Raw genomic sequence first — 20,831 nt, forward strand, 5'->3', positions numbered from 1 at the left:
TTAGAACAATGACAGAATCACTGAAATAAGTTCATAGCTCCCCAAGGGAAATACTTAGGAAGGTAACTGTCATTTTAATATTTAAAATAAAATGGTTTTTATTTTATTTTAATTATTTGTCATTTTATATTGTTTTCTTCTTCTTTTTTTGTTTTTATTCATTTTTATAGACAGGGTCTCTGTCACCCGTGTTGGATGGAGTGCAGTGAGGAGATCATAACTCACTGTAACCTCAAACTCCTGGGCTGACACAATCCTCCTGCCTCAGCCTCCCAAGTAGCTAGGACTACAGGTGCACATCACCACACCTGGCTGATTTTTAAACTTTTTTTGTAGAGACAGGGTCTTGCTATATTGCCCGGGCGTGGCATATTTTTTTAAAGCCATTCTTACAGCTTTATAGATATAACATCTATATTTGCAGTCATTCATTCTTGGGCAAAATCTCATGGCTAATGATGGTTATAATTTAATTTCTTAGGATTATCTTATGGCATTATCTCTACAACAAGAACAGCAGAGCCAAGAGATCAATTGGGAACAAATCCCAGAAGGAATCAGTGATTTGGAACTAGCAAAGAAACTCCAAGAGGAAGAGGACAGACGGGCTTCTCAATACTATCAGGAACAGGAACAAGCAGCAGCTGCTGCTGCTGCTGCCTCTACACAGGCTCAGGTAAAAACTAGTGTTCTGAGTCTTAAATGTGATGATCACAGCTGGGTGCAGTGGCTCACACCTGTAATCCCAGCCCTTTGGGAGGCCGAGGCACGCAGATTGCTTGAGGCCAGGAGTTGGAGACCAGCCTGGCCAACATGGCAAAACCCTGTCTCTACTAAAAATACAAAAATTAGCTGGGCGTGGTGGTGAACACTTGTAATCCCAGCTACTTAGGAGACTGAGGTAGGAGAATTGCTTAACCTGGAAGGCAGAGGTTGCAGTGAGCTGAGATTGTGCCGCTACACTCCAGTCAGGATGATAGAACAAGACTCCTTCTCAAAAAAAAAAAAAAAAGGCGATGATCACTTTAGCAGTAAATTTCACTTGAGATAAAAAATTTTAAATTAGGTATTAACTCTTCCATTTTGTTAGGAATTTAGCCCCCATGGGTTTTATGACATTGTCCTAAGCTTGTATCTCGTTTAGTAAAATATTTTCTCCTGAGGTTCTGATTTTCAAATTTATTTCTAAAATTCATAATAGCTGCCAAGAAAATAAGTCAATTTGGACGAAGTCCTTTCTATCAACTAGAGGGCAGTATGAGGTACTACTAGAAAAAATATAGACTTTGGATCCAGATAAATGTGGATTTGCATTTCCTGCTCCTGTCTTTCCTTCTAGTTGCAATCTCTTGGATGACATCCTCTGCCTCTCTTAGCCTCATTTTCCCTATCTGTAAAATAGAAGAACTCTTAAGTTTGTTGTGAACAACAAATAATATTAGGGCTTAGCCCAATGTTTAACATGTACTAGGTATTCAACAAAGATTGACATCTCCCTACTTTTCACTTTCCGTAAACCGTTTAAAGCACTTAAAATATAATGGTGAGATTCTACATGTTAAATCTCATTTCATTAAGTTAAAAATATTCCCCTCCTTTTATATTTATACCATGCCAGACTGCTGTTCTTTTTTTTTTTTTCAGATGGAGCCTCACTCTGACGCCTAGGCTTGGAGTGCAGTGGTGCAATCTTGGCTCTCTGCAAACTCCACCTCATGGGTTCAAGCAATTCTCCTACCTCAGCCTCCCAAGTAGCTGGGATTACAGGTGTGTGCCACCACGCTCAGCTAATTTTTGTATTTTTAGTAGAGATGGGGTTTCACCATATTGGCCAGGCTGGTCTCAAACTCTTGACCTCAAGGGATTCACCCACCTCGGCCTCCCAAAGTGCTGGGATTACAGGCGTGAGGCACCGTGCCTGGCCTAGACTGTTCCTTTTGATTCAGATATACAAGAAATTCTGATTTGGGCATACAAAAAAAGCAAGATGCCCTTTTAAGTCTCATAAAACTAAATATAGAAGTCCCCATTAAAATAAGTATAAAATTTCTATTTCTAGCTCAAATATTGACTACTCCAAGCTTAATAGTTAAATCCGGCCGGGCGCGGTGGCTCAAGCCTGTAATCCCAGCACTTTGGGAGGCCGAGACGGGCAGATCACGAGGTCAGGAGATCGAGACCATCCTGGCTAACATGGTGAAACCCCGTCTCTACTAAAAAATACAAAAAACTAGCCGGGCGCGGTGGCGGGCGCTTGTAGTCCCAGCTACTCGGGAAGGCTGAGGCAGGAGAATGGCGTAAACCCGGGAGTCGGAGCTTGCAGTGAGCTGAGATCCGGCCACTGCACTCCAGCCTGGGCTACAGAGCGAGACTCCGTCTCAAAAAAAAAAAAAAAAAAAAAAAAAATAGTTAAATCCTACCACGTTATGCCTAGCTTTTCACTCAAAAAAGGTGTCTTATTTCACATTCCACACTCCCAGTTCTCAGGGGTTCTTTTCTCCTTTTAAGATCTGTTTATTATGGCTGGGTGCGGTGACTCACACTTGTAATCCCAGCACTTTGGGAGGTCAAGACAGGTGGATCTCGAGGTCAGGAGTTCGAGACCAGCCTGGCCAATATGATGAAACCCTGTCACTACTAAAAATATAAAAAATTAGCTGGGCGTGGTGGCATGCACCTGTAGTCCCAGCTACTCAGGAGACTGAGGCAGGAGAATCTGTTGAACCAAGGAGGCAGAGGTTGCAGTGAACTGAGATCATGCCACTGCACTCCAGTCTAACAGACTGAGACTCCATCTCAAAAAAAAAAAAAAAAAAAAATCTGTTTATTATGGAATTTAGTGAGGTTTTGAAGAACTATTATAGTTTATCAAAAGGTGTCACTTTCTTTAACATTTTCTAAACTTTTGACAAATGTGTCTTCAATTTGACTTTAGGCAATATAATCTTATGTTATTTACTGTTTGAAATATTGACTTTGGGATGCCAAGGTGGGCGGATCAAGAAGGCAGGAATTCGAGACCAGCCTGGCCAACATAGTGAAACCCCGTCTCTACTAAAAATACAAAAAGTTAGCCGGGCGTGGTGGCAGGCACCTGTAATCCCAGCTACGTGGGAGACCAAGGCGGGAGAATCTCTTGAACCCAGGAGGCGGAGGTTGTAGTGAGACAAGATTATGCCATTGCACTCCAGCCTGGGCAACGGTGCCAGACTCTGTCTCAAAAAAAAAGAAATTTTATTTATTTAGAATAATGAATGCATTAGTTATATCCAGAATGGTAGAGGCAACTGCTCATATATCACGTAATATAACAAATCTGTATACCAATAGCTAACTTCTTTTTCCATCAGTGATTCCTTCCACTGTTACGATTTTTGTTTCTATATAACCATGAATAAGTCCCTTAGATTAATTTTTTCCTGCGTATTTTTCTTAAAGCAGGGCCAGCCAGCACAAGCCTCTCCATCAAGTGGAAGACAATCTGGGAATAGTGAACGTAAACGGAAGGAACCGCGAGAAAAAGATAAAGAAAAAGAAAAGGAAAAAAATAGCTGTGTTATTTTGTAACAAGTGTTGGCTTCTGTTGGAACCACCTATATGTCTTGAGAAACAAAACCACAGGAGGAAAGGAAGAAAACCCGATCAATACCGTCTGTGCCTGATTTCCCAATGGATTTTGTTCATGTTTTTTCAGGGGAAAGGTTGTTACTTAGTTACAATCAGACTTTTTCAAGTCACACAATACACTCTTTATGAGCTGGAGTTTTGTGTTACAAGTTGGAAATGCTGTGTGTTGTCATTCATGAAAAATACTGCACTTGTAGCCAGATAAGCAAATCACAGCAAATTTTGTGTCATAGTGACATTCATAACTCATATCAGTTAGTAAGCTATTATATCTTCTGTTCTAACAATGAATGGAGGTAATTGATTTAGTCTGATTCCTTCCTGAAATCTAAATATTAGCACAATAGTTTCTGAAATTTTACAATGTTAAATTATGATCTAATCCATGAGAAACCACGGGTTTAACATAGGGATTCAAAAAAAAAAAACAAAAACAGACAAAATAATAGGAATAAATAACCCTTAATTGTATATTGGACTAGTTCAGCCCTTAAACAGCTTTACCTTTATTTAGGAATGTACATTTTAGGTATTATCTTGAGAACTGATCATGGAGCTTAGATTTAATTTAGATAGCAAAAATAAAGATTTGTATTTCTTTTCCAATAGCAAAAGGTTGCATAACACTAATACTTATAACCTATCAATATCAGATATTAATGACTTTGTAGTGTTGTAAAATTTTGAGGAATTTTGGGAGTCTTTATCATAGGTAACCTGGACCACAGTTACTATTTATTGGCAATGTGATTGAGTATATGGAGGAAAGCACAGTGGATGCTAGGCCTTGTAAATATGGGGATGTAGAAAAGCAGATAGTTCAGTGTCTACCTTTTTCTAGTATTACCTTGAACCTTAAATTTTAAGTCATGTTTATTGCTAGAAAATTAAATGTACTTATTAAAACCAATGAAAAAGCACATTTCTGAAAGGAAGTTAGAGATAATCTCTGTGTCTTGTGAAAAGACATTAATAAAAATCTGAGAGGGCCGGGCACAGTGGCTCACACCTGTAATCCCAACACTTTGGGAGGCCAAGGCGGGCGGATCACCTGAGGTCAGGAGTTCACAACCAGCCTGACTAACATGGTGAAACCCCATCTCTACTAAAAATACAAAAGATCAGCCGGGCATGGTGGCGGGCACCTGTAGTCCCAGCTACTCAGGAGGCTGAGGCAGGAGAATTGCTTGAACCCGACAGGCGGAGGTTGCAGTGAGCCGAGATCGCACTGCTGCACTCCAACCTGGGCAACAAAGCGAGACTCCATCTCAAAAAAAAAAAAAAAAAAAATCTGAGAGTAGCTAAGAATTTGGAGGAATTTATGTAAAAGCAATCAGAGTTTTTAACTTATGGGAACCAAATAAAACTATAACCTCTTATAGTGTTTATAGAACTCAGAAATACTATTTATTTAACTTTATTATGAGGCCACACATATTTTCCTGTGTTTCTATATATAGTTTGGAAAACTGTCCTCAATAGTCTGTTTTATATGCCTTATATTTAAAAGTTTGTTTTAGTCATTTTGAAAGACTATTGCTGCTGCAAATAGTTGTGTACTTTACATTCTAAGCTTCAGTACATTTCTTTATTTAAGAGCATCATAATCTGACCTGAGCATCCACTTGGAGAATGTTTTTTTTGTGTGTGGTCTAGGGTGACAAAAGACCACAGAAATGTGTGGTCTGGATTTTTTCAGCTACGTCATTAACTTTATGATCCTAGACCAGTTATAGGATGAATCTATATGTAAAAATAAAGTCTTATTTATGGAAGGAATTATTCTAAGGGAAAAATCCAGGGTCAAGCTGTATCTTTTATGTCCTCTATATTGCATGTCTATTTCTGTTACACAATTCGTTATTTCTTCAAATTTCCTATGGTAGTATGATAAATCATCAAAGAACCTGTTTGGGATATAAAACTCTGATAGAAAATATTTCATGAGTATCTTGATTATAACCTAGAATATGTATACATTAGTAATAATAACCCGATATACTGCAGAAAACTCTATTGGCTCAAACAGGTTGACCTCAATCCAAGTTTACTCTTGATATCACTATTGGCTGAAGGTGGAAACTCAAACCTCAGGGTTTGTTTTTCTTGGGACAGATAGTAGTGATAGTGCATTATATTTTAATAAGAAAAACCAGTAAACCTTGAGAAATTTTAAAAAGCATAGTTGAGGCATATTTTTTCATAATTATATACTTATCTATTGCCCACGGAAAATATATGTGTAGAAGTATTTCTTCTGTTATTTGTTACTATCTTCTTAATTTGTTCCAAAGAAAATACTGCCATACTGCATTCCCTCTGGAAGGAAACAAAACAAAACAAAACTCACTCAAAACCAGCAGTGCTGCTATCAGATAAGTAGATGTCAATATATACTTACAAGGAAGAACTAAAAAATGTAATGTGTTATTTCAGCCTTTTTCTATGTAATATTTCCAAGTCAGACTTTCTTACATTCCTGGAATTTAGTTTGATATACCAAGAATAATAATGATAAAATGTTTGCTTTGATTACTGTGGGGGGAAAAATGAAATGTAAATTGTATTAAAACACACAAACTTTTCAGAGATACTGGTTTCCTGTCCTTAAAGGGTATAAAGAATTTAGATCATGCCTGTAATCCCAGCACTTTGGGAGGCCGAGGCAGGTGGATCATCTGAGATCAGGGGTTCGAGACCAGCCTGGCCAACATGGTGAAACCCTATGTCTACTAAAAATACAAAAATTAGCCAGGCATGGTGGTGGGCACTACTTGGGAGGCTGAGGCAGGAGAATCGCTTGAACCCAGGAGGCAGTGGTTGCAGTGAGCTGAGATCACGCCACTGCACACCAGCCTGGGCAATAGAGCAAGACTCTGTCTCAAAAAAAAAAAAAAAAAAAAAAAAAAATGTAGAGCTACTGTGTCTTTATTTTCTTAAATTTTGCCCAAGGTAACGTTATATATCCAGCCATTTCATTGCTGGTTTGGGTACATAGGATTTTGATAGTGGTATATTAAAGTCTCTCCTTCCAAGTATTTTGTAATACTTGGAAATTATTAGATGTATACTGCTAACAAAAGTTAGAACTTAAACATCTTTGTTTTTATCATTTATAGCCTAGATTAGGGACACATTTGCATCCAGCACATCATCATTAGATTTGAAAATAGGCAGATGAATGAACAAATATGGTCACTGCACTGTCCTTTTACTTTCCGAGTCTAAGTATATTCCTTAAGATTAGTAACCAGAGTCTTTATTGAAAATCTAAAATTTTTCTTCATGTCTAATCCCACTGCATCCACAATGCTGTGATTTATAGTACATGATCAACACTTACTGTACGTGTGTGTTTCTGAAGCAAGTTATCAGGACCTCTGTTAGATTCTCAAAAGAATTCAGAACTTCCCTTCATTTTAAGAATCACCATTTTAAGAATACATATGTACATATACACATTAAGCAGTATGAGGCAGCTAAAATTGGCATTGGTTTTACACTGGTCCAGTGTGCTTAGGTAAAGTAACTTCTTCCGTGTTTCAAGGTCAGGTTCAGAGTTGAATGAAGCGTAGATTTAAGTTTGGGATTAGGCTTTGGAATGTATCTTGTTTTTATTGTCTCACATTTCTAATATTGACTACTTATCCCATATTATGTGTCAGATTCTCATATTTCAAGTTCTTTCTCATACTTCTTGATCTTGGCTTAACTAAACAAGTTAATATCAGAGACTAGTTGACCAAACCCAAGATTAACCATTTTGCACTTGCACAAAACCTTCTTAGCATTTTGCTTTCAATGAATCAGAAAGTCAGTTCACTAAGAGATGGATCATGAAAGAGAACTAGAAGTCCAATAAATAAGAAAATAATTATTCATATATTAACATTGACGTGAACTACGTATCTAAAATCTTGCTGGAGAAAAATCGAGGCAAGAATTTCCAGAACTGTCCTCAAATAGCTCATTTATTTAAGTTTTGTTAAAAAGCAAAAGTGTCGCCGGGCACGGTGGCTCAAGCCTGTAATCCCAGCACTTTGGGAGGCCGAGATGGGCGGATCACTAGGTCAGAAGATCGAGACCATCCTGGCTAACACGGTGAAACGTCTCTACTAAAAAATACAAAAATACTAGCCGGGCGAGGTGGCGGGCGCCTGTAGTCCCAGCTACTCGGGAGGCTGAGGCAGGAGAGTGGCGTGAACCCGGGAGGCAGAGCTTGCAGTGAGCTGAGATCCTGCCACTGCACTCCAGCCTGGGCGACAGAGCGAGACTCCATCTCAAAAAAAAAAAAAAAGTGAATTGATTTACATTTGATTAACTTTTCCTATTCCATGCACTAGTTATTTTAAAACATGATAAAAACCTTCTGGGCATTACCTATCACACAGTACTTATGCATAAACTTAGTAAAATTACTAATGTTTGATAAAATAAGATGGAGGCATAACGAATAGTCTACAATTTGTATTTTAAGGAATTGGACATGAACAATTCTAGATCATTTTGTGTCTATAAACCTGACTTTCTCTCTTGCCTTGGGCAAACTTTCTGTGCCTCAGTGTACTCTAAATATGTGAAGGATGCTCTTTTTGATTAAGTGTTTTGCACTCCTGAATAAAGGGCATAGTATAAGCACAAAGTATGACTTAAATTATCACAAATATTACACATCCTATGTTCTTCAGTGTGCACACTTTTTTCTCAATAACAAAATGTATCTTGTCAGTTTTTTTTAATGCTGTCAAAATTTGTAGTTTCTTTGAGTATGGCATCATGTCTTCCCAAATGCATTTTATAGTTGCTTTTGTGTTCTATAGACTATAGAGTCAAAATCAAGAGTATTTTGGGAGGATCAGAAGCATTTAAAAATCTATTTTTTTCTAGTATCTTTCACAGATCTAAATATTTAGATTCTCTTTGCCTTTTTCTCCATGAAATAAAGTACAGTGGTATCAAATTACTAATACAGTATATAACCTTTGTTTGCATTGGTGGAATTCATTTAGATCTCTTAAGTGCTATTATTTTAGGGCTATATAAATTGTGTTTTTAGTGTAAAATGTTATTTGATAATGTGAAGTTAAATCCCTTTTAGAAAGTGACTGAAAATGGTAAAGGAACTCGACAGAATCTTAGAGTTCTTAGGTTCTCTGATTTAGTATCTTTTATTAATGATGTCCAACACCTCTAAGACTGTTGAGAAAACATGAAGAATTGAGGTTACTCTTCTCAGGTGACACTTTAAATATTAAAATCAGAGGCTTCCTGAACAAAACAAATTGCAAAATAGAGACAATGGCATGAGAGAGGCCAAATGCAGGACTCTGGTAAATTTAACTTATTTTGAATATCTTATCTAAATTTTAGTTCATGCATGTTCTTAATCCTGGTGTTTCTGCTGTTAGATGTTAGAGTTTAATAAATTGTGATATGCATATATTTTTTTACATGAAGGATTCTAGTTTCTAATTTCACTTTTCTGATCTCAAAAAAATTAAACTTGAAAAACAGGGTAAAATTCTTCAACTATTGCCTCAAGTTCAGTTTTGTCCTATTGTCCTGAAAAAGGAGATTTTAGACTTGTCTGCCTAACAGGTATTTTTTAGGGCATGGTACGATCCCAGAGAAAGTGTTGAGATACCATGGCAGAAATATAAAACCTAAGCTTTGAACCCCAGTAGACTTCTTATTCTGCCAGTAAGTCTCTCTACTGTATCTAATATTCTAAGGATTTCTTCAAACCACTTAATAATTTGTCACCATTAACTTTAATATCCGGTTTTAATCTGCACTGTAATATCCTGCTTTGAGAAGAATGCCTCATAAATCAGGGAAGTACAAAACAAAATGTTTTGGAAGGTGATCCTGGCTCCTTTGGCTCTCATAATTGTTTTATAACTGTAAATAAAAAGTCAAGAAACTGGCCTGGTGCGGTGATTCATGCCTGTAATCCCAGCACTTTGGGAGGCCGAGGTGGGTGAATCACCTGAGGTCAGGATTTCGAGACCAGCCTGACCAACATGGTGAAACCCTGTCTCTACTAAAAATACAAAAAAAAAAATATAGCAGGGCGTGGTGGCACATGCCTGTGATCTCAGCCACTCGGGAGGTTGAGGCACAAGAATCGCTTGACCCTGGAAGGCAGAGGTTGCAGTGAGCCAAGATTGCCCTACTGCACTCCAGCCTGGGCGACAGAGCAAGATTCTGTCTCAAAAAAAAAAAAAAGTCAAGAAACTGAAATTCTCAGTTAAGTTCTCAAATCAGCGACCTGTCAAAATAGGCCTTGTAACTGAAATACCTTACGAAGCAGTTCTAACTAATGCAATGTGTTTTTAAAAAATGTTTAATGAACCTTACATTGTGAACATAATTGCAACATATTTTAAGACTAACAGTATTTAATCCTTGAAGACTTGTCTTGTATGTCTCTCAATTTTGTCAGAATTTTTATTATTGTTTTTCACATATGTGAAATAAGCATTTTGTTCAGGGTACATAGGGTATCTTTGTTTAACATATTTTTAAAGATGAGTTTTTGAAAAGCCCTCAGAGGTTTTTGTTAAAAGACTATCTTGCTTAATAAATGACAACTTGTTACAGATTCACACATTACAAGTAGGACAATATAACAGGAGATTGGTGTATGACTGCCTCACAGCAGTCGGCAAAAGGGATCATGTTTGCTTGTGAAACTTCAGAGGTACCCTGAAAGTCATTTCCTGAAGCTAGTGCATGTGAATCTTTTTCCTTGAATTGTGCAGAATACTTGGATTGAGGCACATATTTTGAGGAGTAGCAAGTGGAATGGTGTGATGACTACAGAGAAAATTATCTTGAAATATAGCAAGGAAGAGAAACAAGTTTTCTTTCTCCACTTTATTGTTGGACTAATTGGGTCAATTTGCTGTGACATAGCAAAGATCTCTTTGTGCCAGGCCAAGATTGGCTACTGAGTTCTCAAAGCGTTTAAATCTATAGATTGCATATGAGTGCCTATTTTTTCCTCCTTTCATTTTCTGTCTTAATACCCTTTTTACTTCTGAAATAATTAATCTGTTTTGCTTTATGACCAGCTTTAATTTCAATTGAGGAATAATAGCAATCCTAGAGATTCATAGGAAAGAGCATTGAAAAACATTTTTTGAATAAAGATACCTAAACCATCTACCCAGCTTAGGGTTGAACTGAATTTCTGTGAAATAAATTTGTTTTAAATACTAATTATTCTAAAACTACTTAATTCTTAAAAACAGTGTCTTCAGTTTCAAAAGTTTCACTTTGGGAGGATATTCCTAAAAAGGCATACATAGATGGTAAAGTATAAAATATTTCTGACAGAATTATTCAGTATTATTCAACATTTACTTTCATGTTTGTTATTGTACCACAAAGATAGTGTCATTGTTGGATTAAAATGTTGGCTGTTTTTGTTAATATACTTAAAACTGTAACCAGTGAATAACACCTGTAGTATTTTTTATTATAGATTATATTTTATTTCAATAAACTTTGATATTTAGACCAAAGTCTGTTTGCTCTGTATATTCATGTAATTGAGCTACAAAGTTCAGAAAGATGAGCAGGGAGATGGGGAACTGACATATTGATTCACATTTACCTATAACTCTTAGAATATTTGGGCCAACTTTTGATAAAGAGAGAATTTCCCCGCTCCCAGGAAGTAAACAGTTAATTCTAAACCATGTTAAAAAAAAAAAAATTAGCTGGGTGTGGTAGCATGTGCCTGTAGTCCCAGCTACTCAGGAGGCTGAGGTGCGAGGATCACCTGAGCCCAAGAGGCTGAGGCTGCAGTGAGCCATGATCATGTCACTGCAGTCCAGCCTGGGTAACAGAGTGAGACCCTGTGTCAAAAAACAAGCTTAAGTGTTGGTGAGAAAACAAAAAACAGACCCTCATATATGACTGACGGGAATATAAATTGGGGCAGTCACTTTGGAAAACAATCTGGCAGTTCCCTCAATGATTAAATACAGAGTTGCCGGCCGGGCGCTGTGGCTCAAGCCTGTAATCCCAGCACTTTGGGAGGCCGAGACGGGTGGATCACTAGGTCAGGAGATCAAGACTATCCTGGCTAACACGGTGAAACCCCATCTCTACTAAAAATACAAAAAAACTAGCCAGGCGAGGTGGCGGGGGCCTGTAGTCCCAGCTACTCAGGAGGCTGAGGCAGGAGAATGGCGGGGAACCCGGGAGGCGGAGCTTGCAGTGAGCTGGAGATCCAGCCGCACTCCAGCCTGGCGACAGAGGGAGACCCGCCTCAAAAAAAAAAAAAAAAAAAAAAAAAAAAAAATAGAGAGAGAGAGAGAGAGAGAGAGAGAGTTGCCATATGACCCAGCAATTCATTCCCAGATGTATTCACTCCCAAAGTAATAAAAACACATGTAAACATAAAAACTTGTGGCCGGGCGCGGTGGCTCAAGCCTGTAATCCCAGCACTTTGGGAGGCCGAGACGGGCGGATCACGAGGTCAGGAGATCAAGACCATCCTGGCTAACCCGGTGAAACCCCGTCTCTACTAAAAATACAAAAAAAACTAGCCGGGCGAGGTGGCGGGCGCCCGCAGTCCCAGCTACTCGGGAGGCTGAGGCAGCAGAATGGCGTGAACCCGGGAGGCGGAGCTTGCAGTGAGCTGAGATCCGGCCACTGCACTCCAGCCCGGGCGACAGAGCGAGACTCCATCTCAAAATAAAATAAAATAAAATAAAAACTTGTACAGGAATGTTCATAATGGTATTATTTGCAATAGATTAAAGGTGAAAACAGCCTAAATGCCCATCAGCTGATGAATGGATGAACACTATGTGGTAGATCATACAATGGAACATTATTCAACTCTAGAAAGAAATGAAGTACTGCTGTATACCACAACACAGATGACCCTTGAAAACATCATGCTAAGGGGAAAAAGTCAGTCACAAAAGATAACATTTTATATTATTTCATTTAATAAAATCTCTACAGTAAACTCTGAAGATAAAGTAGATTAGTGGATGCTTATGACTTGGGAAGAGAGGGTCAACAGTGACAACTAAAGAGTATACGATTTAGGCCGGGCGCGGTGGCTCAAGCCTGTAATCCCAGCACTTTGGGAGGCCGAAACGGGCGGATCACGAGGTCAGGAGATCGAGACCATCCTGGCTAACATGGTGAAACCCCGTCTCTATTAAGAAATACAAAAAAGTAGCCGGGCGAGGTGGCTGGCGTCTGTAGTCCCAGCTACTCAGGAGGCTGAGGCCGGAGAATGGCGTGAACCCGGGAGGCGGAGCTTGCAGTGAGCTGAGATCCGGCCACTGCACTCCAGCCCGGGCGACAGAGCGAGACTCCGTCTCAAAAAAAAAAAAAAAAAAAAGAGTATACGATTTCTGGCCAGGTGCGGTGGTGGCTCACACCTGTAATCCCAGCCCTCCAGCCTGGCCAACAAGAGCGAAACAACAACAAAAAAGAAGTATAGTATAGGATTTCTTCATAAGGTGATGAAAATCTTCTAAAATTCATTGTGGTGATAATGGTGTGTATCTGAGAATATACTAAAATAATTATACACTTTAAGTGGCTGATTTGAAATGTATGGCATGTGAATCCTATCTCAATAAAATAATGTGTGTGTGTGTGTGTGTGTGTGTGTGTGTGTTTGTTTGTTTTGTTTTTGAGACAGAGTCTTGCTCTGTCTTGCCCAGGCTGGAGTGCAGTGGTTCCATCTCAGCTCACTGCAGTCTCCACCTCCTGGGTTCAAGCTATTCTCCTGTCTCAGCCTCCCGAGTACCTGGGACTACATGCGTGTGCCACCACACCTGGCTCATTTTATATTTTGAGTGTAGACAGGGTTTCACCATGTTGGCCAGGCTGGTCTCGAACTCCTGACCTCAGGTGATCCACCCGCCTTGACCTCCCAAAGTGTTGGGATTACAGATGTGAATCACCGCACCAACTTTTTTGTTGTTGTTGTTTTGTTTTTTGTTTTTTGTTTGTTTGTTTTGAAATAAGGTCGTGCTCTGTCTCTCAGGCTGGAGTATAGTGATGCGATCTTAGCTCACTGCAGCTTTGATCTCCTGGGCTCAAGTGACTTCCACCTCAGCCTCCTGAGTAGCTGGGATTACAGGTGTGCACCACCACCCCCGGCTAATTTTTGTATTTTTAGTGGAGACAGAGTTTCGTCATGTTGTCCATGTTGGTCTCCAACTCCTAGGCTCCAGTGATCAGCCCACCTCAGCCTCCCAAAGTCCTGTGACTACAGACGTGCACCACCGCACCAGGCCAAAAAAATGGTTTTGAAAAAGAAAAGGTTTTAATTTTAGCAAATCAAATCCAGTAAGATTTGGTTTTACATATATATATGTGTGTTACGTGTGGTGCCAACCTTGAGTTTGCCGCTTATATCCTTTATGAGGCTGAGGAAATTCCCTTCTATTCCTAATATGCTCAGAGTTTTTATTACAAATGGGTATTAAATTCTGTCAAGGGCCGGGCGCAGTGGCTCACGCCTGTAATCCCAGCACTTTGAGAGGCCTAGGTGGGCGGATCACAAGGCCGAGAGTTCGAGACCAGTCTGGCCAACACAGTGAAACAGCGTCTCTACTAAAAATACAAAAAAAAAAAAAAAAAAAAATAGCTGGGAGTGGTGGCAGTCGTCTATAGTCCCAGCTACTTGGGAGGCTGAGGCAGGAGGATTGCTTGAACCCAGTGTCATAACCAAGTGTCAATTTTCCCCAACTTACAACATTGGTTTAATATTTTAATATCAGTCAGTGTAATTAACCATATTAACAGAATGAAGAGGAAAACCCCTGTCAATATCATCATATCATCTCAACAGACATAGAAAAAGCATTTGACAGAATTTTTTTTTTTTTAGATGGAGTCTCACTCTGCTGCCCAGGCTGGAGTGCAATGGCACAATCTCCACTCACCACAACCTCCGCCTCCTGGGTTCAAGCAATCCTCCTGCCTCAGCCTCCCAAGTAGCTAGGACTACAGGGGACTGCCACCACTCCCGGCTTTTTTTTGTTGTTTTTTTTTTTTTTTTTTTTTTTTAGGAAGGCTGCTTTTTCACTATGTTGACCAGACTGGTCTCGAACTCTCGGCCTCGTGATCCACCCACCTAGGCCTCTCAAAGTGCTGGGATTACAGGCGTGAGCCACTGCGCCCGGCCCTTGACAGAATTTAATACCCATTTGTAATAAAAACTCTGAGCGTATCAGGAATAGAAGGGAATTTCCTCAGCCTCATAAAGGATATAAGTGGCAAACTCAACGTTGACACCACACATAATGATGGTGAAAGCCCGAATACTTTCTTTCTAGAATTGGGAACTGTGCAAGACTGTCTGCCCTCGCCACTTCTTTTGACACTCTATTGGAGATAGCAGCCAATGCAGTAAGGCAAGGGGGAGAAGAGGCATTGAAATTAATAAGGAAGATATAATGCTGCCTTCATTCCCAGAAGACATGATGGTATACATGGAAAACCCTAAGTCATCTAAAGTAAAGCTACTAGAATTAATAAGTAAATTCTGCAAAGTCACTGGATAGAAGGATCAATACACAAAAAATTGTATTTCTATGTACCAGCAACGAATAATGAAAAATGTGTAAGAGGAGTCCCGGTGAGCTTTGTGCACGTGTGCGGGGAGGTAAGGGGTCTTGGGGAGCCTCACCTGAGTGAGCCAAGGACATGGACATACAGTGTATTACAAAAGGTGCCTTGTACCTTGTCCAAGGACACAGAGCTGGTGGGAAGCAGAGCTGGAATTTGCTCCAGAGCCTTTGTGCTGTAGGACAGGCTGCGGGAGGAGCTGCAGGACTGAGGTACAGAAGCCGCGGAGGGGGCCCAGCGAGAAGCCGGGACTTGACTCCGTGGGATCCCACGAGACAGACAGCCTTTCCTCACCGCCCGAGTGAGCGCCGCCCCTCACAGAGACCTCTTTGTCCCCTGGGCCACGCGGGGCAGGCGCTGCCATCCAGGAGGCCCCACGGAGCTGGTGGTGCCGGTGAAGCAGGAGGCCGAGGGCCTGGCGCCGGGCTCCTCGTGGCACCGCTTCCGCCGCTTCCACCTGGGCGACGCGTCGGGCCCCCACGAGGCGCTGGGGCTGCTCCGCGCCCTGTGCGGGGACCGGCGGCGGCCCGAGGTGCAGACCAAGGAGCGGGTGCTGGAGCCGCTGGTGCTGGAGCAGTTCCTGAGCGCGCTGCCCGCTGACACGCAGGCCTGGGTGTGCAGCGGGGAGGAGGCGGTGGCCCTGCTGGAGTTGTTCTGGGTGAGCCTGACGGGGCTACGACCGAGGAGGGGAGGAGGCAGGGGAGCGGGGAAGCCACGAGGAAGCCGAGGGAAGACCGCTGCTTAGCCCCTGAAAACCAGTGTGACCCATGGTGGGGAGGCCACGGCGCAGAGGGACAGTCCATGTGGGGTTCCATCCAACACCAGCTGCAAGTCGGTAGGGCCCCCAAGACCTTGGCATACTTGCGAGTTCTCTAGAAGGACTCAGCCATGTTCACAGTCACGCTTATCATAGAGAAGGACGCGCTGGAAGCAGCCGGGAAGAGGGCGCGGAAGGCTCCACGGAGACTGGGTATCAGCTGTCCTCTCCCCTCACTCCTCCCGGCACGCAGGGAGTGTTGCCAGCCAGGGGCGCTCCTCAGACCTTGTGTCCTGGGTTCTTGTTCTTACTGGGGACTCCTCCCATCTCTGTGTGGCTGACCTCAGCCTCCAGCCCCCCCAAGCTCAGGGATACCATCTGGCCCAAACTCCACCCCAAATTCATCTTGATGTGGGCTGCCCTAAGGCCCCCAGGCAGTCAGACCCTCCTCATGCATGAGGCACCAAGGGCTCAGAGACGACTTCCCAGGGGCGGAGGGCAAAAGCCAGGCCTCTCTCTGGGCAGGTCTGGATTCTTTTTTTTTCTTTCTTCTTTTTCTTTTTTTTTTTTCTTTTTTTTTCTTTTGAGACAGAGTTTCGCTCTTGTTGCCCAGGCTAGAGTGCAGTGGCCGTGATCTCCACTCACTGCAACCTTCGCCTCCCGGGTTCAAGTGATTCTCCTGCCTCAGCCTCATGAGTAGCTGAGATCACAGACGCCCGCTACCACGCCCAGCTAACTTTTTGTATTTTTAGTAGAAATGGGGTTTCACCATGTTGGCCAGGCTGGTCTCGAACTCCTGACCTCAGGTGATTCACCTAATCTTGGCCTTCCGAAGTGCAGGGATTTCAGGCGTGAGCCATCGCTCTGAGCCCCAGGTTTGGATTCTTTACCACACAGCAGGCATGGGCCGACTCACTGTCTGGGGCCGGCCTAGCCCAGCCCAGCACCTGTCTTTGTGAAGTCTTGGTGCGCAGCCATACGCATTCACTTACGTCATCTGTGGCTGACTCTTGCCACCGTAACTACGACAGAGAGCCTGAGAAGCTGGAAGCATTTCCTGTCTGGCCCTGTAGGGGAAGCTTGCAGCCTGGCTTAGAGTACGCTGCCCAGGGAGGATGTGTAATGTGAACCGCAGACGCCATCTTAGGTGTTCTAGTCGCCACGTTAAAAAAGGTGAAAAGAAACCGGTGAATTGGCCGGGCGCGGTGGCTCACACCTGTAATCCCAGCACTTCGGGAGGCCGAGGCGGGCGGATCACAAGGTCAGGAAATCGAGACCACAGTGAAACCCCGTCTCTACTACAAATACAAAAAATTAGCCGGGCGCGGTGGCGGGCGCCTGTAGTCCCAGCTACTCAGGAGGCTGAGGCAGGAGAATGGCGTGAACCCGGGAGGCGGAGCTTGCAGTGAGCTGAGATCGCGCCACTGCACTCCAGCCTGGGCGACAACCTGAGACTCCGTTTCAAAAAAAAAAAAAAAAAAAAGAAACCGGTGAATTTAGTTTTGATAACCTACTTCACTGACCCTAATGTCTTCAAAATATTTTCCTCTCAATACGTGACACTCTCACGTGCCGGGAGGCTGCTGTGTGGGGTCTGGGTGATGAGCAGCAGGCAGCCACGCAGAGATCTCTGAGAAGAGTGGTCCAGGCCACAGGAGCAGCCAGTGCAAAGGCCCTGAGGCGCCTCCAGCAGCAGAGGGGCCTGTGAATAAGGGAGTGTTAATAGTAAGGCTGGAGTCCCCGGAGGTGGGAGGGTGAAGAGTCAGAGCAGTCGGGTGTTCATCGTAGGTGTGTTCGGAGTGCCTGCTGGGTGCTGGGATGTAGCAGCAGAAAGGGGGCGTCTAGGTGAGGCAAAGCGAGCAAAAGCCTTCAGTCCACGGCAGCAGGGCGTCCTTCCTTTCTTCCAGAGGGAGCAGCTCCTGTCAAGGCTGCCAGTGGCTTCTGCACCACCCAACCCAATGGCCTCTGCGCCACCCAACCCAGTGGTCCCGTTCATCTGCCTTCTTTTTTTTTTTTTTTTTTTTTTTGAGACGGAGTCTGGCTCTGTCGCCTGGGCTGGAGTGCAGTGGCCGGATCTCAGCTCACTGCAAGCTCCGCCTCCCGGGTTTACGCCATTCTCCTGCCTCAGCCTCCCGAGTAGCTGGGACTACAGGCGCCCGCCACCTTGCCGGGCTAGTTTTTTGTATTTTTTTAGTAGAGACGGGGTTTCACCGTGTTAGCCAGGATGGTCTCGATCTTCTGACCTCGTGATCCGCCCGTCTCGGCCTCCCAAAGTGCTAGGATTACAGGCTTTTTTTTTTTTTTTTTTTTTTTTTTTTTTTTTTTCTTTGAGAGGGAGTCTCACTCTGTCCCCCAGGCTGGAGTGCAGTGGCACAATCTCAGCTCACTGCAAGCTCTGCCTCCCGGGTTCACGCCATTCTCCTGCTTCAGCCTCCTGTGTAGCTGGGACTACAGGCGCCCGCCACCGCACCCAGCTAGTTTTTTGTATTTTTAGTAGAGACGGGGTTTCACTGTGTTAGCCAGGATGGTCTCGATCTCCGGACCTCGTGATCCTCCCGTCTCGGCCTCCCAAAGTGCTGGGATTACAGGCGTGAGCCACCGCGCCCGGCCCCATCTGCCTTCTTATGCAATCTGACCAGCCCCCAAACACTCTACCCCATTACTATCTGGGATACAGCTCACCCCTCCTCTGCTCCCACCTCCAGGCACCTCTGTGCTGATTATGGCTTCTCTATCCTCACCCTCCTTCTGGGTCAGTGTTCCCTAAAGTGGGTTGTATCAAATCACCACAAACCCAGTGGCGTACCAATAACACACGTCTGTTATAGTTCTGGAGGTCGGAAGTCCAAAATGGGTCTCAGAGCCCAAAATCAAGGTGTCTGCAGAGCCACATTCCTTCCTGAGGCTCTAGAGGAGAATCCGTTTCCTGCCTTTTCCGGGTCCTAGAGGCTGCCTGCATTCCTCAGCTCATGGCCCTTTCTCTGTCCTCAGAGTGCTGCACTCCAACCTCTGCTTCCGTCTCCCTGTCACTCCTCTGACCCTGACCCTCTTTGGTCCTGTGGTCACTTTGTAGGATGCCTGTGATAAGACTGGGCCCATCAGGATAATTTAGGATTGTTTCCCCGTGTCAATGCTTAATTCTCTCCCATCTGCAGAGTCCTGTTGGCCTGTGAGACAGGTTCTGGGTATCAGGCCATGTACATCTTTGGGCCATTATTCTGTCTGCCATAGAGATGAGATGAACACAGGGTGAACTGGATGTGAAGTAGAACTAACATGGGATTTGTCGGCCTCAGGGTTACTCCCTTTCCGTTTTTCATGACTCCTCAGAACAGGAGCCGGCGTGGGTGCCATATAGGTAGATTTCAGCCACTGTAACCACTCTGACCTCCTGCCATCTGTTTCTTTGGTATTGAAATGTCCTTTTAGGAAAAGATGGTAAAAGTACACTTGGTAGTTATTATTGCTTTTAATGTATATATCTTGCAAAATAAAAATAGTCTTTTCCATTTGGGATGCAGTGAGAGTTAGAAAAAAATGTGGAAGACCTATACAATGAAAATTATAACACATTACTGAGAGAGATTAATGAAGGCCTACAGCCTACTGAATGAAGAGAGATGCTAATTATGGGTTGACAGATTCAGTACTCTTTGTTTGTTTTGTTTTTTGGTTTTGGGTTTTGTTTGTTTTTGTTTGTTTTGAGACAGAGTCTCGTGCTGTTGCCCAGGCTGGAGTGCAGTGGCGCGATCTCGGCTCACAACAACCTCCGCCTCCCCAGTTCAAGCAATTTTCCCTGCCTCAGCCTCCTGAGTAGCTGGGAGTACGGGGGGCCACCACCATGCCTGGCTCATTTTTGAATTTTTACTACAGACGGGGTTTCACCACATTGGCCAGGCTGGTTTGGGTTTTACCATGTTGGCCAGGCTGGTTTCAAACTCCTAGCCACGAGTGATGCACCCAACTCAGCCTCCCAGAGTGCTGGAATTACAGGCATGAGCCACCATGCCCGGACAGGAAAATAAGTATTTTCAACAAATAATACTGAAAAAACTGGATATCCGTATCAATATGGTTTGGGTCTGTGTCCCCACCAAATCTTATGTGAAATTGTAATCCCCAGAGTTGGAGGTAGGGCCTGGTGGGAGGTGAGTGGATCGTGGGAATGGATCCTTCATGAATAGTGTAACACCATCCTCTTGGTGCTGTTCTTGTGATACAGTTCTCACAAGAGGAGGTTGTTTAAAAGTGCATGGCACCTCCACAGTTCGCTCTCTTGCTCTTGCTCTGGCCATGTGGTATGTGCCTGCTTCCCCTTCGCCTTCCGCCATGATCGTAAATTTTCTGAGGCCTCTGCAGAAGCGGAAGCCTCTATGCTTCCTGTACAGCCTGCAGAACTATGAGCCAAGTAAACCTCTTTTCTTTATAAATGACCCAGTCTCAGTTATTTTATAGTAATGTGAGAATGTACTGGTACACATACAGATAAAAATTAACTTTAATCCTTAATTTATGCCATACAAAAGTTAATTAGAAATGGACTTTTTTCTTTTTCTTTTTTTTTTTTTTTTTTGAGATGGAGTCTCGGTTTGTCGCCCAGGCTGGAGTGCAGTGGCAAGATCTCGGCTGACTACTACCTCTGCCTCCTGGGTTCAAGCGATTCTCCTGCCTCATCCTCCCGAGTATCTGGGACTACAGGTGTGTACCACCACACCCAGCTAATTTTTGTGTTTTTAGTAGACATGGGGTTTCACCATGTTGGATAGGCTGGTCTCAAACTCCTGACCTCAGGTGAGCTACCCGCCTCAGCCTCCCAAAATGCTGGGATTAC

The 20,831-nt window shown here is 43.1% G+C and overlaps 2 protein-coding genes across 4 annotated transcripts in view; one reads left to right on the top strand and one right to left on the bottom strand.

Moving 5' to 3' along the window:
* Positions 1-6,218, top strand: part of MINDY2 (MINDY lysine 48 deubiquitinase 2) — an 83,592-nt gene extending 77,374 nt beyond the window's left edge. Inside the window, exons 8-9 of one of the 3 annotated variants that reach the window (XM_021940611.2) lie at positions 482-676; positions 3,439-6,218. In XM_021940611.2, the coding sequence (XP_021796303.2) occupies positions 482-676; positions 3,439-3,567 (324 nt within the window). In that variant the 3' untranslated portion in view covers positions 3,568-6,218. The remainder of the gene's footprint in view (positions 1-481; positions 677-3,438) is intronic. The other 2 variants (XM_003900991.4, XM_009210283.3) reach the window with 2 other exon arrangements.
* The window catches only part of LOC110743687 (SAFB-like transcription modulator), an 82,919-nt gene continuing 67,882 nt past the window's right edge, over positions 5,795-20,831 (bottom strand). Inside the window, exon 21 of the mRNA XM_031668603.1 lies at positions 5,795-5,946. Within this exon, the coding sequence (XP_031524463.1) occupies positions 5,898-5,946 (49 nt within the window). The 3' untranslated portion in view covers positions 5,795-5,897. The remainder of the gene's footprint in view (positions 5,947-20,831) is intronic.

This window comes from Papio anubis, chromosome 7, assembly GCF_008728515.1.
Source record: "Papio anubis isolate 15944 chromosome 7, Panubis1.0, whole genome shotgun sequence".
Classification (NCBI taxonomy): domain Eukaryota; kingdom Metazoa; phylum Chordata; class Mammalia; order Primates; family Cercopithecidae; genus Papio; species Papio anubis.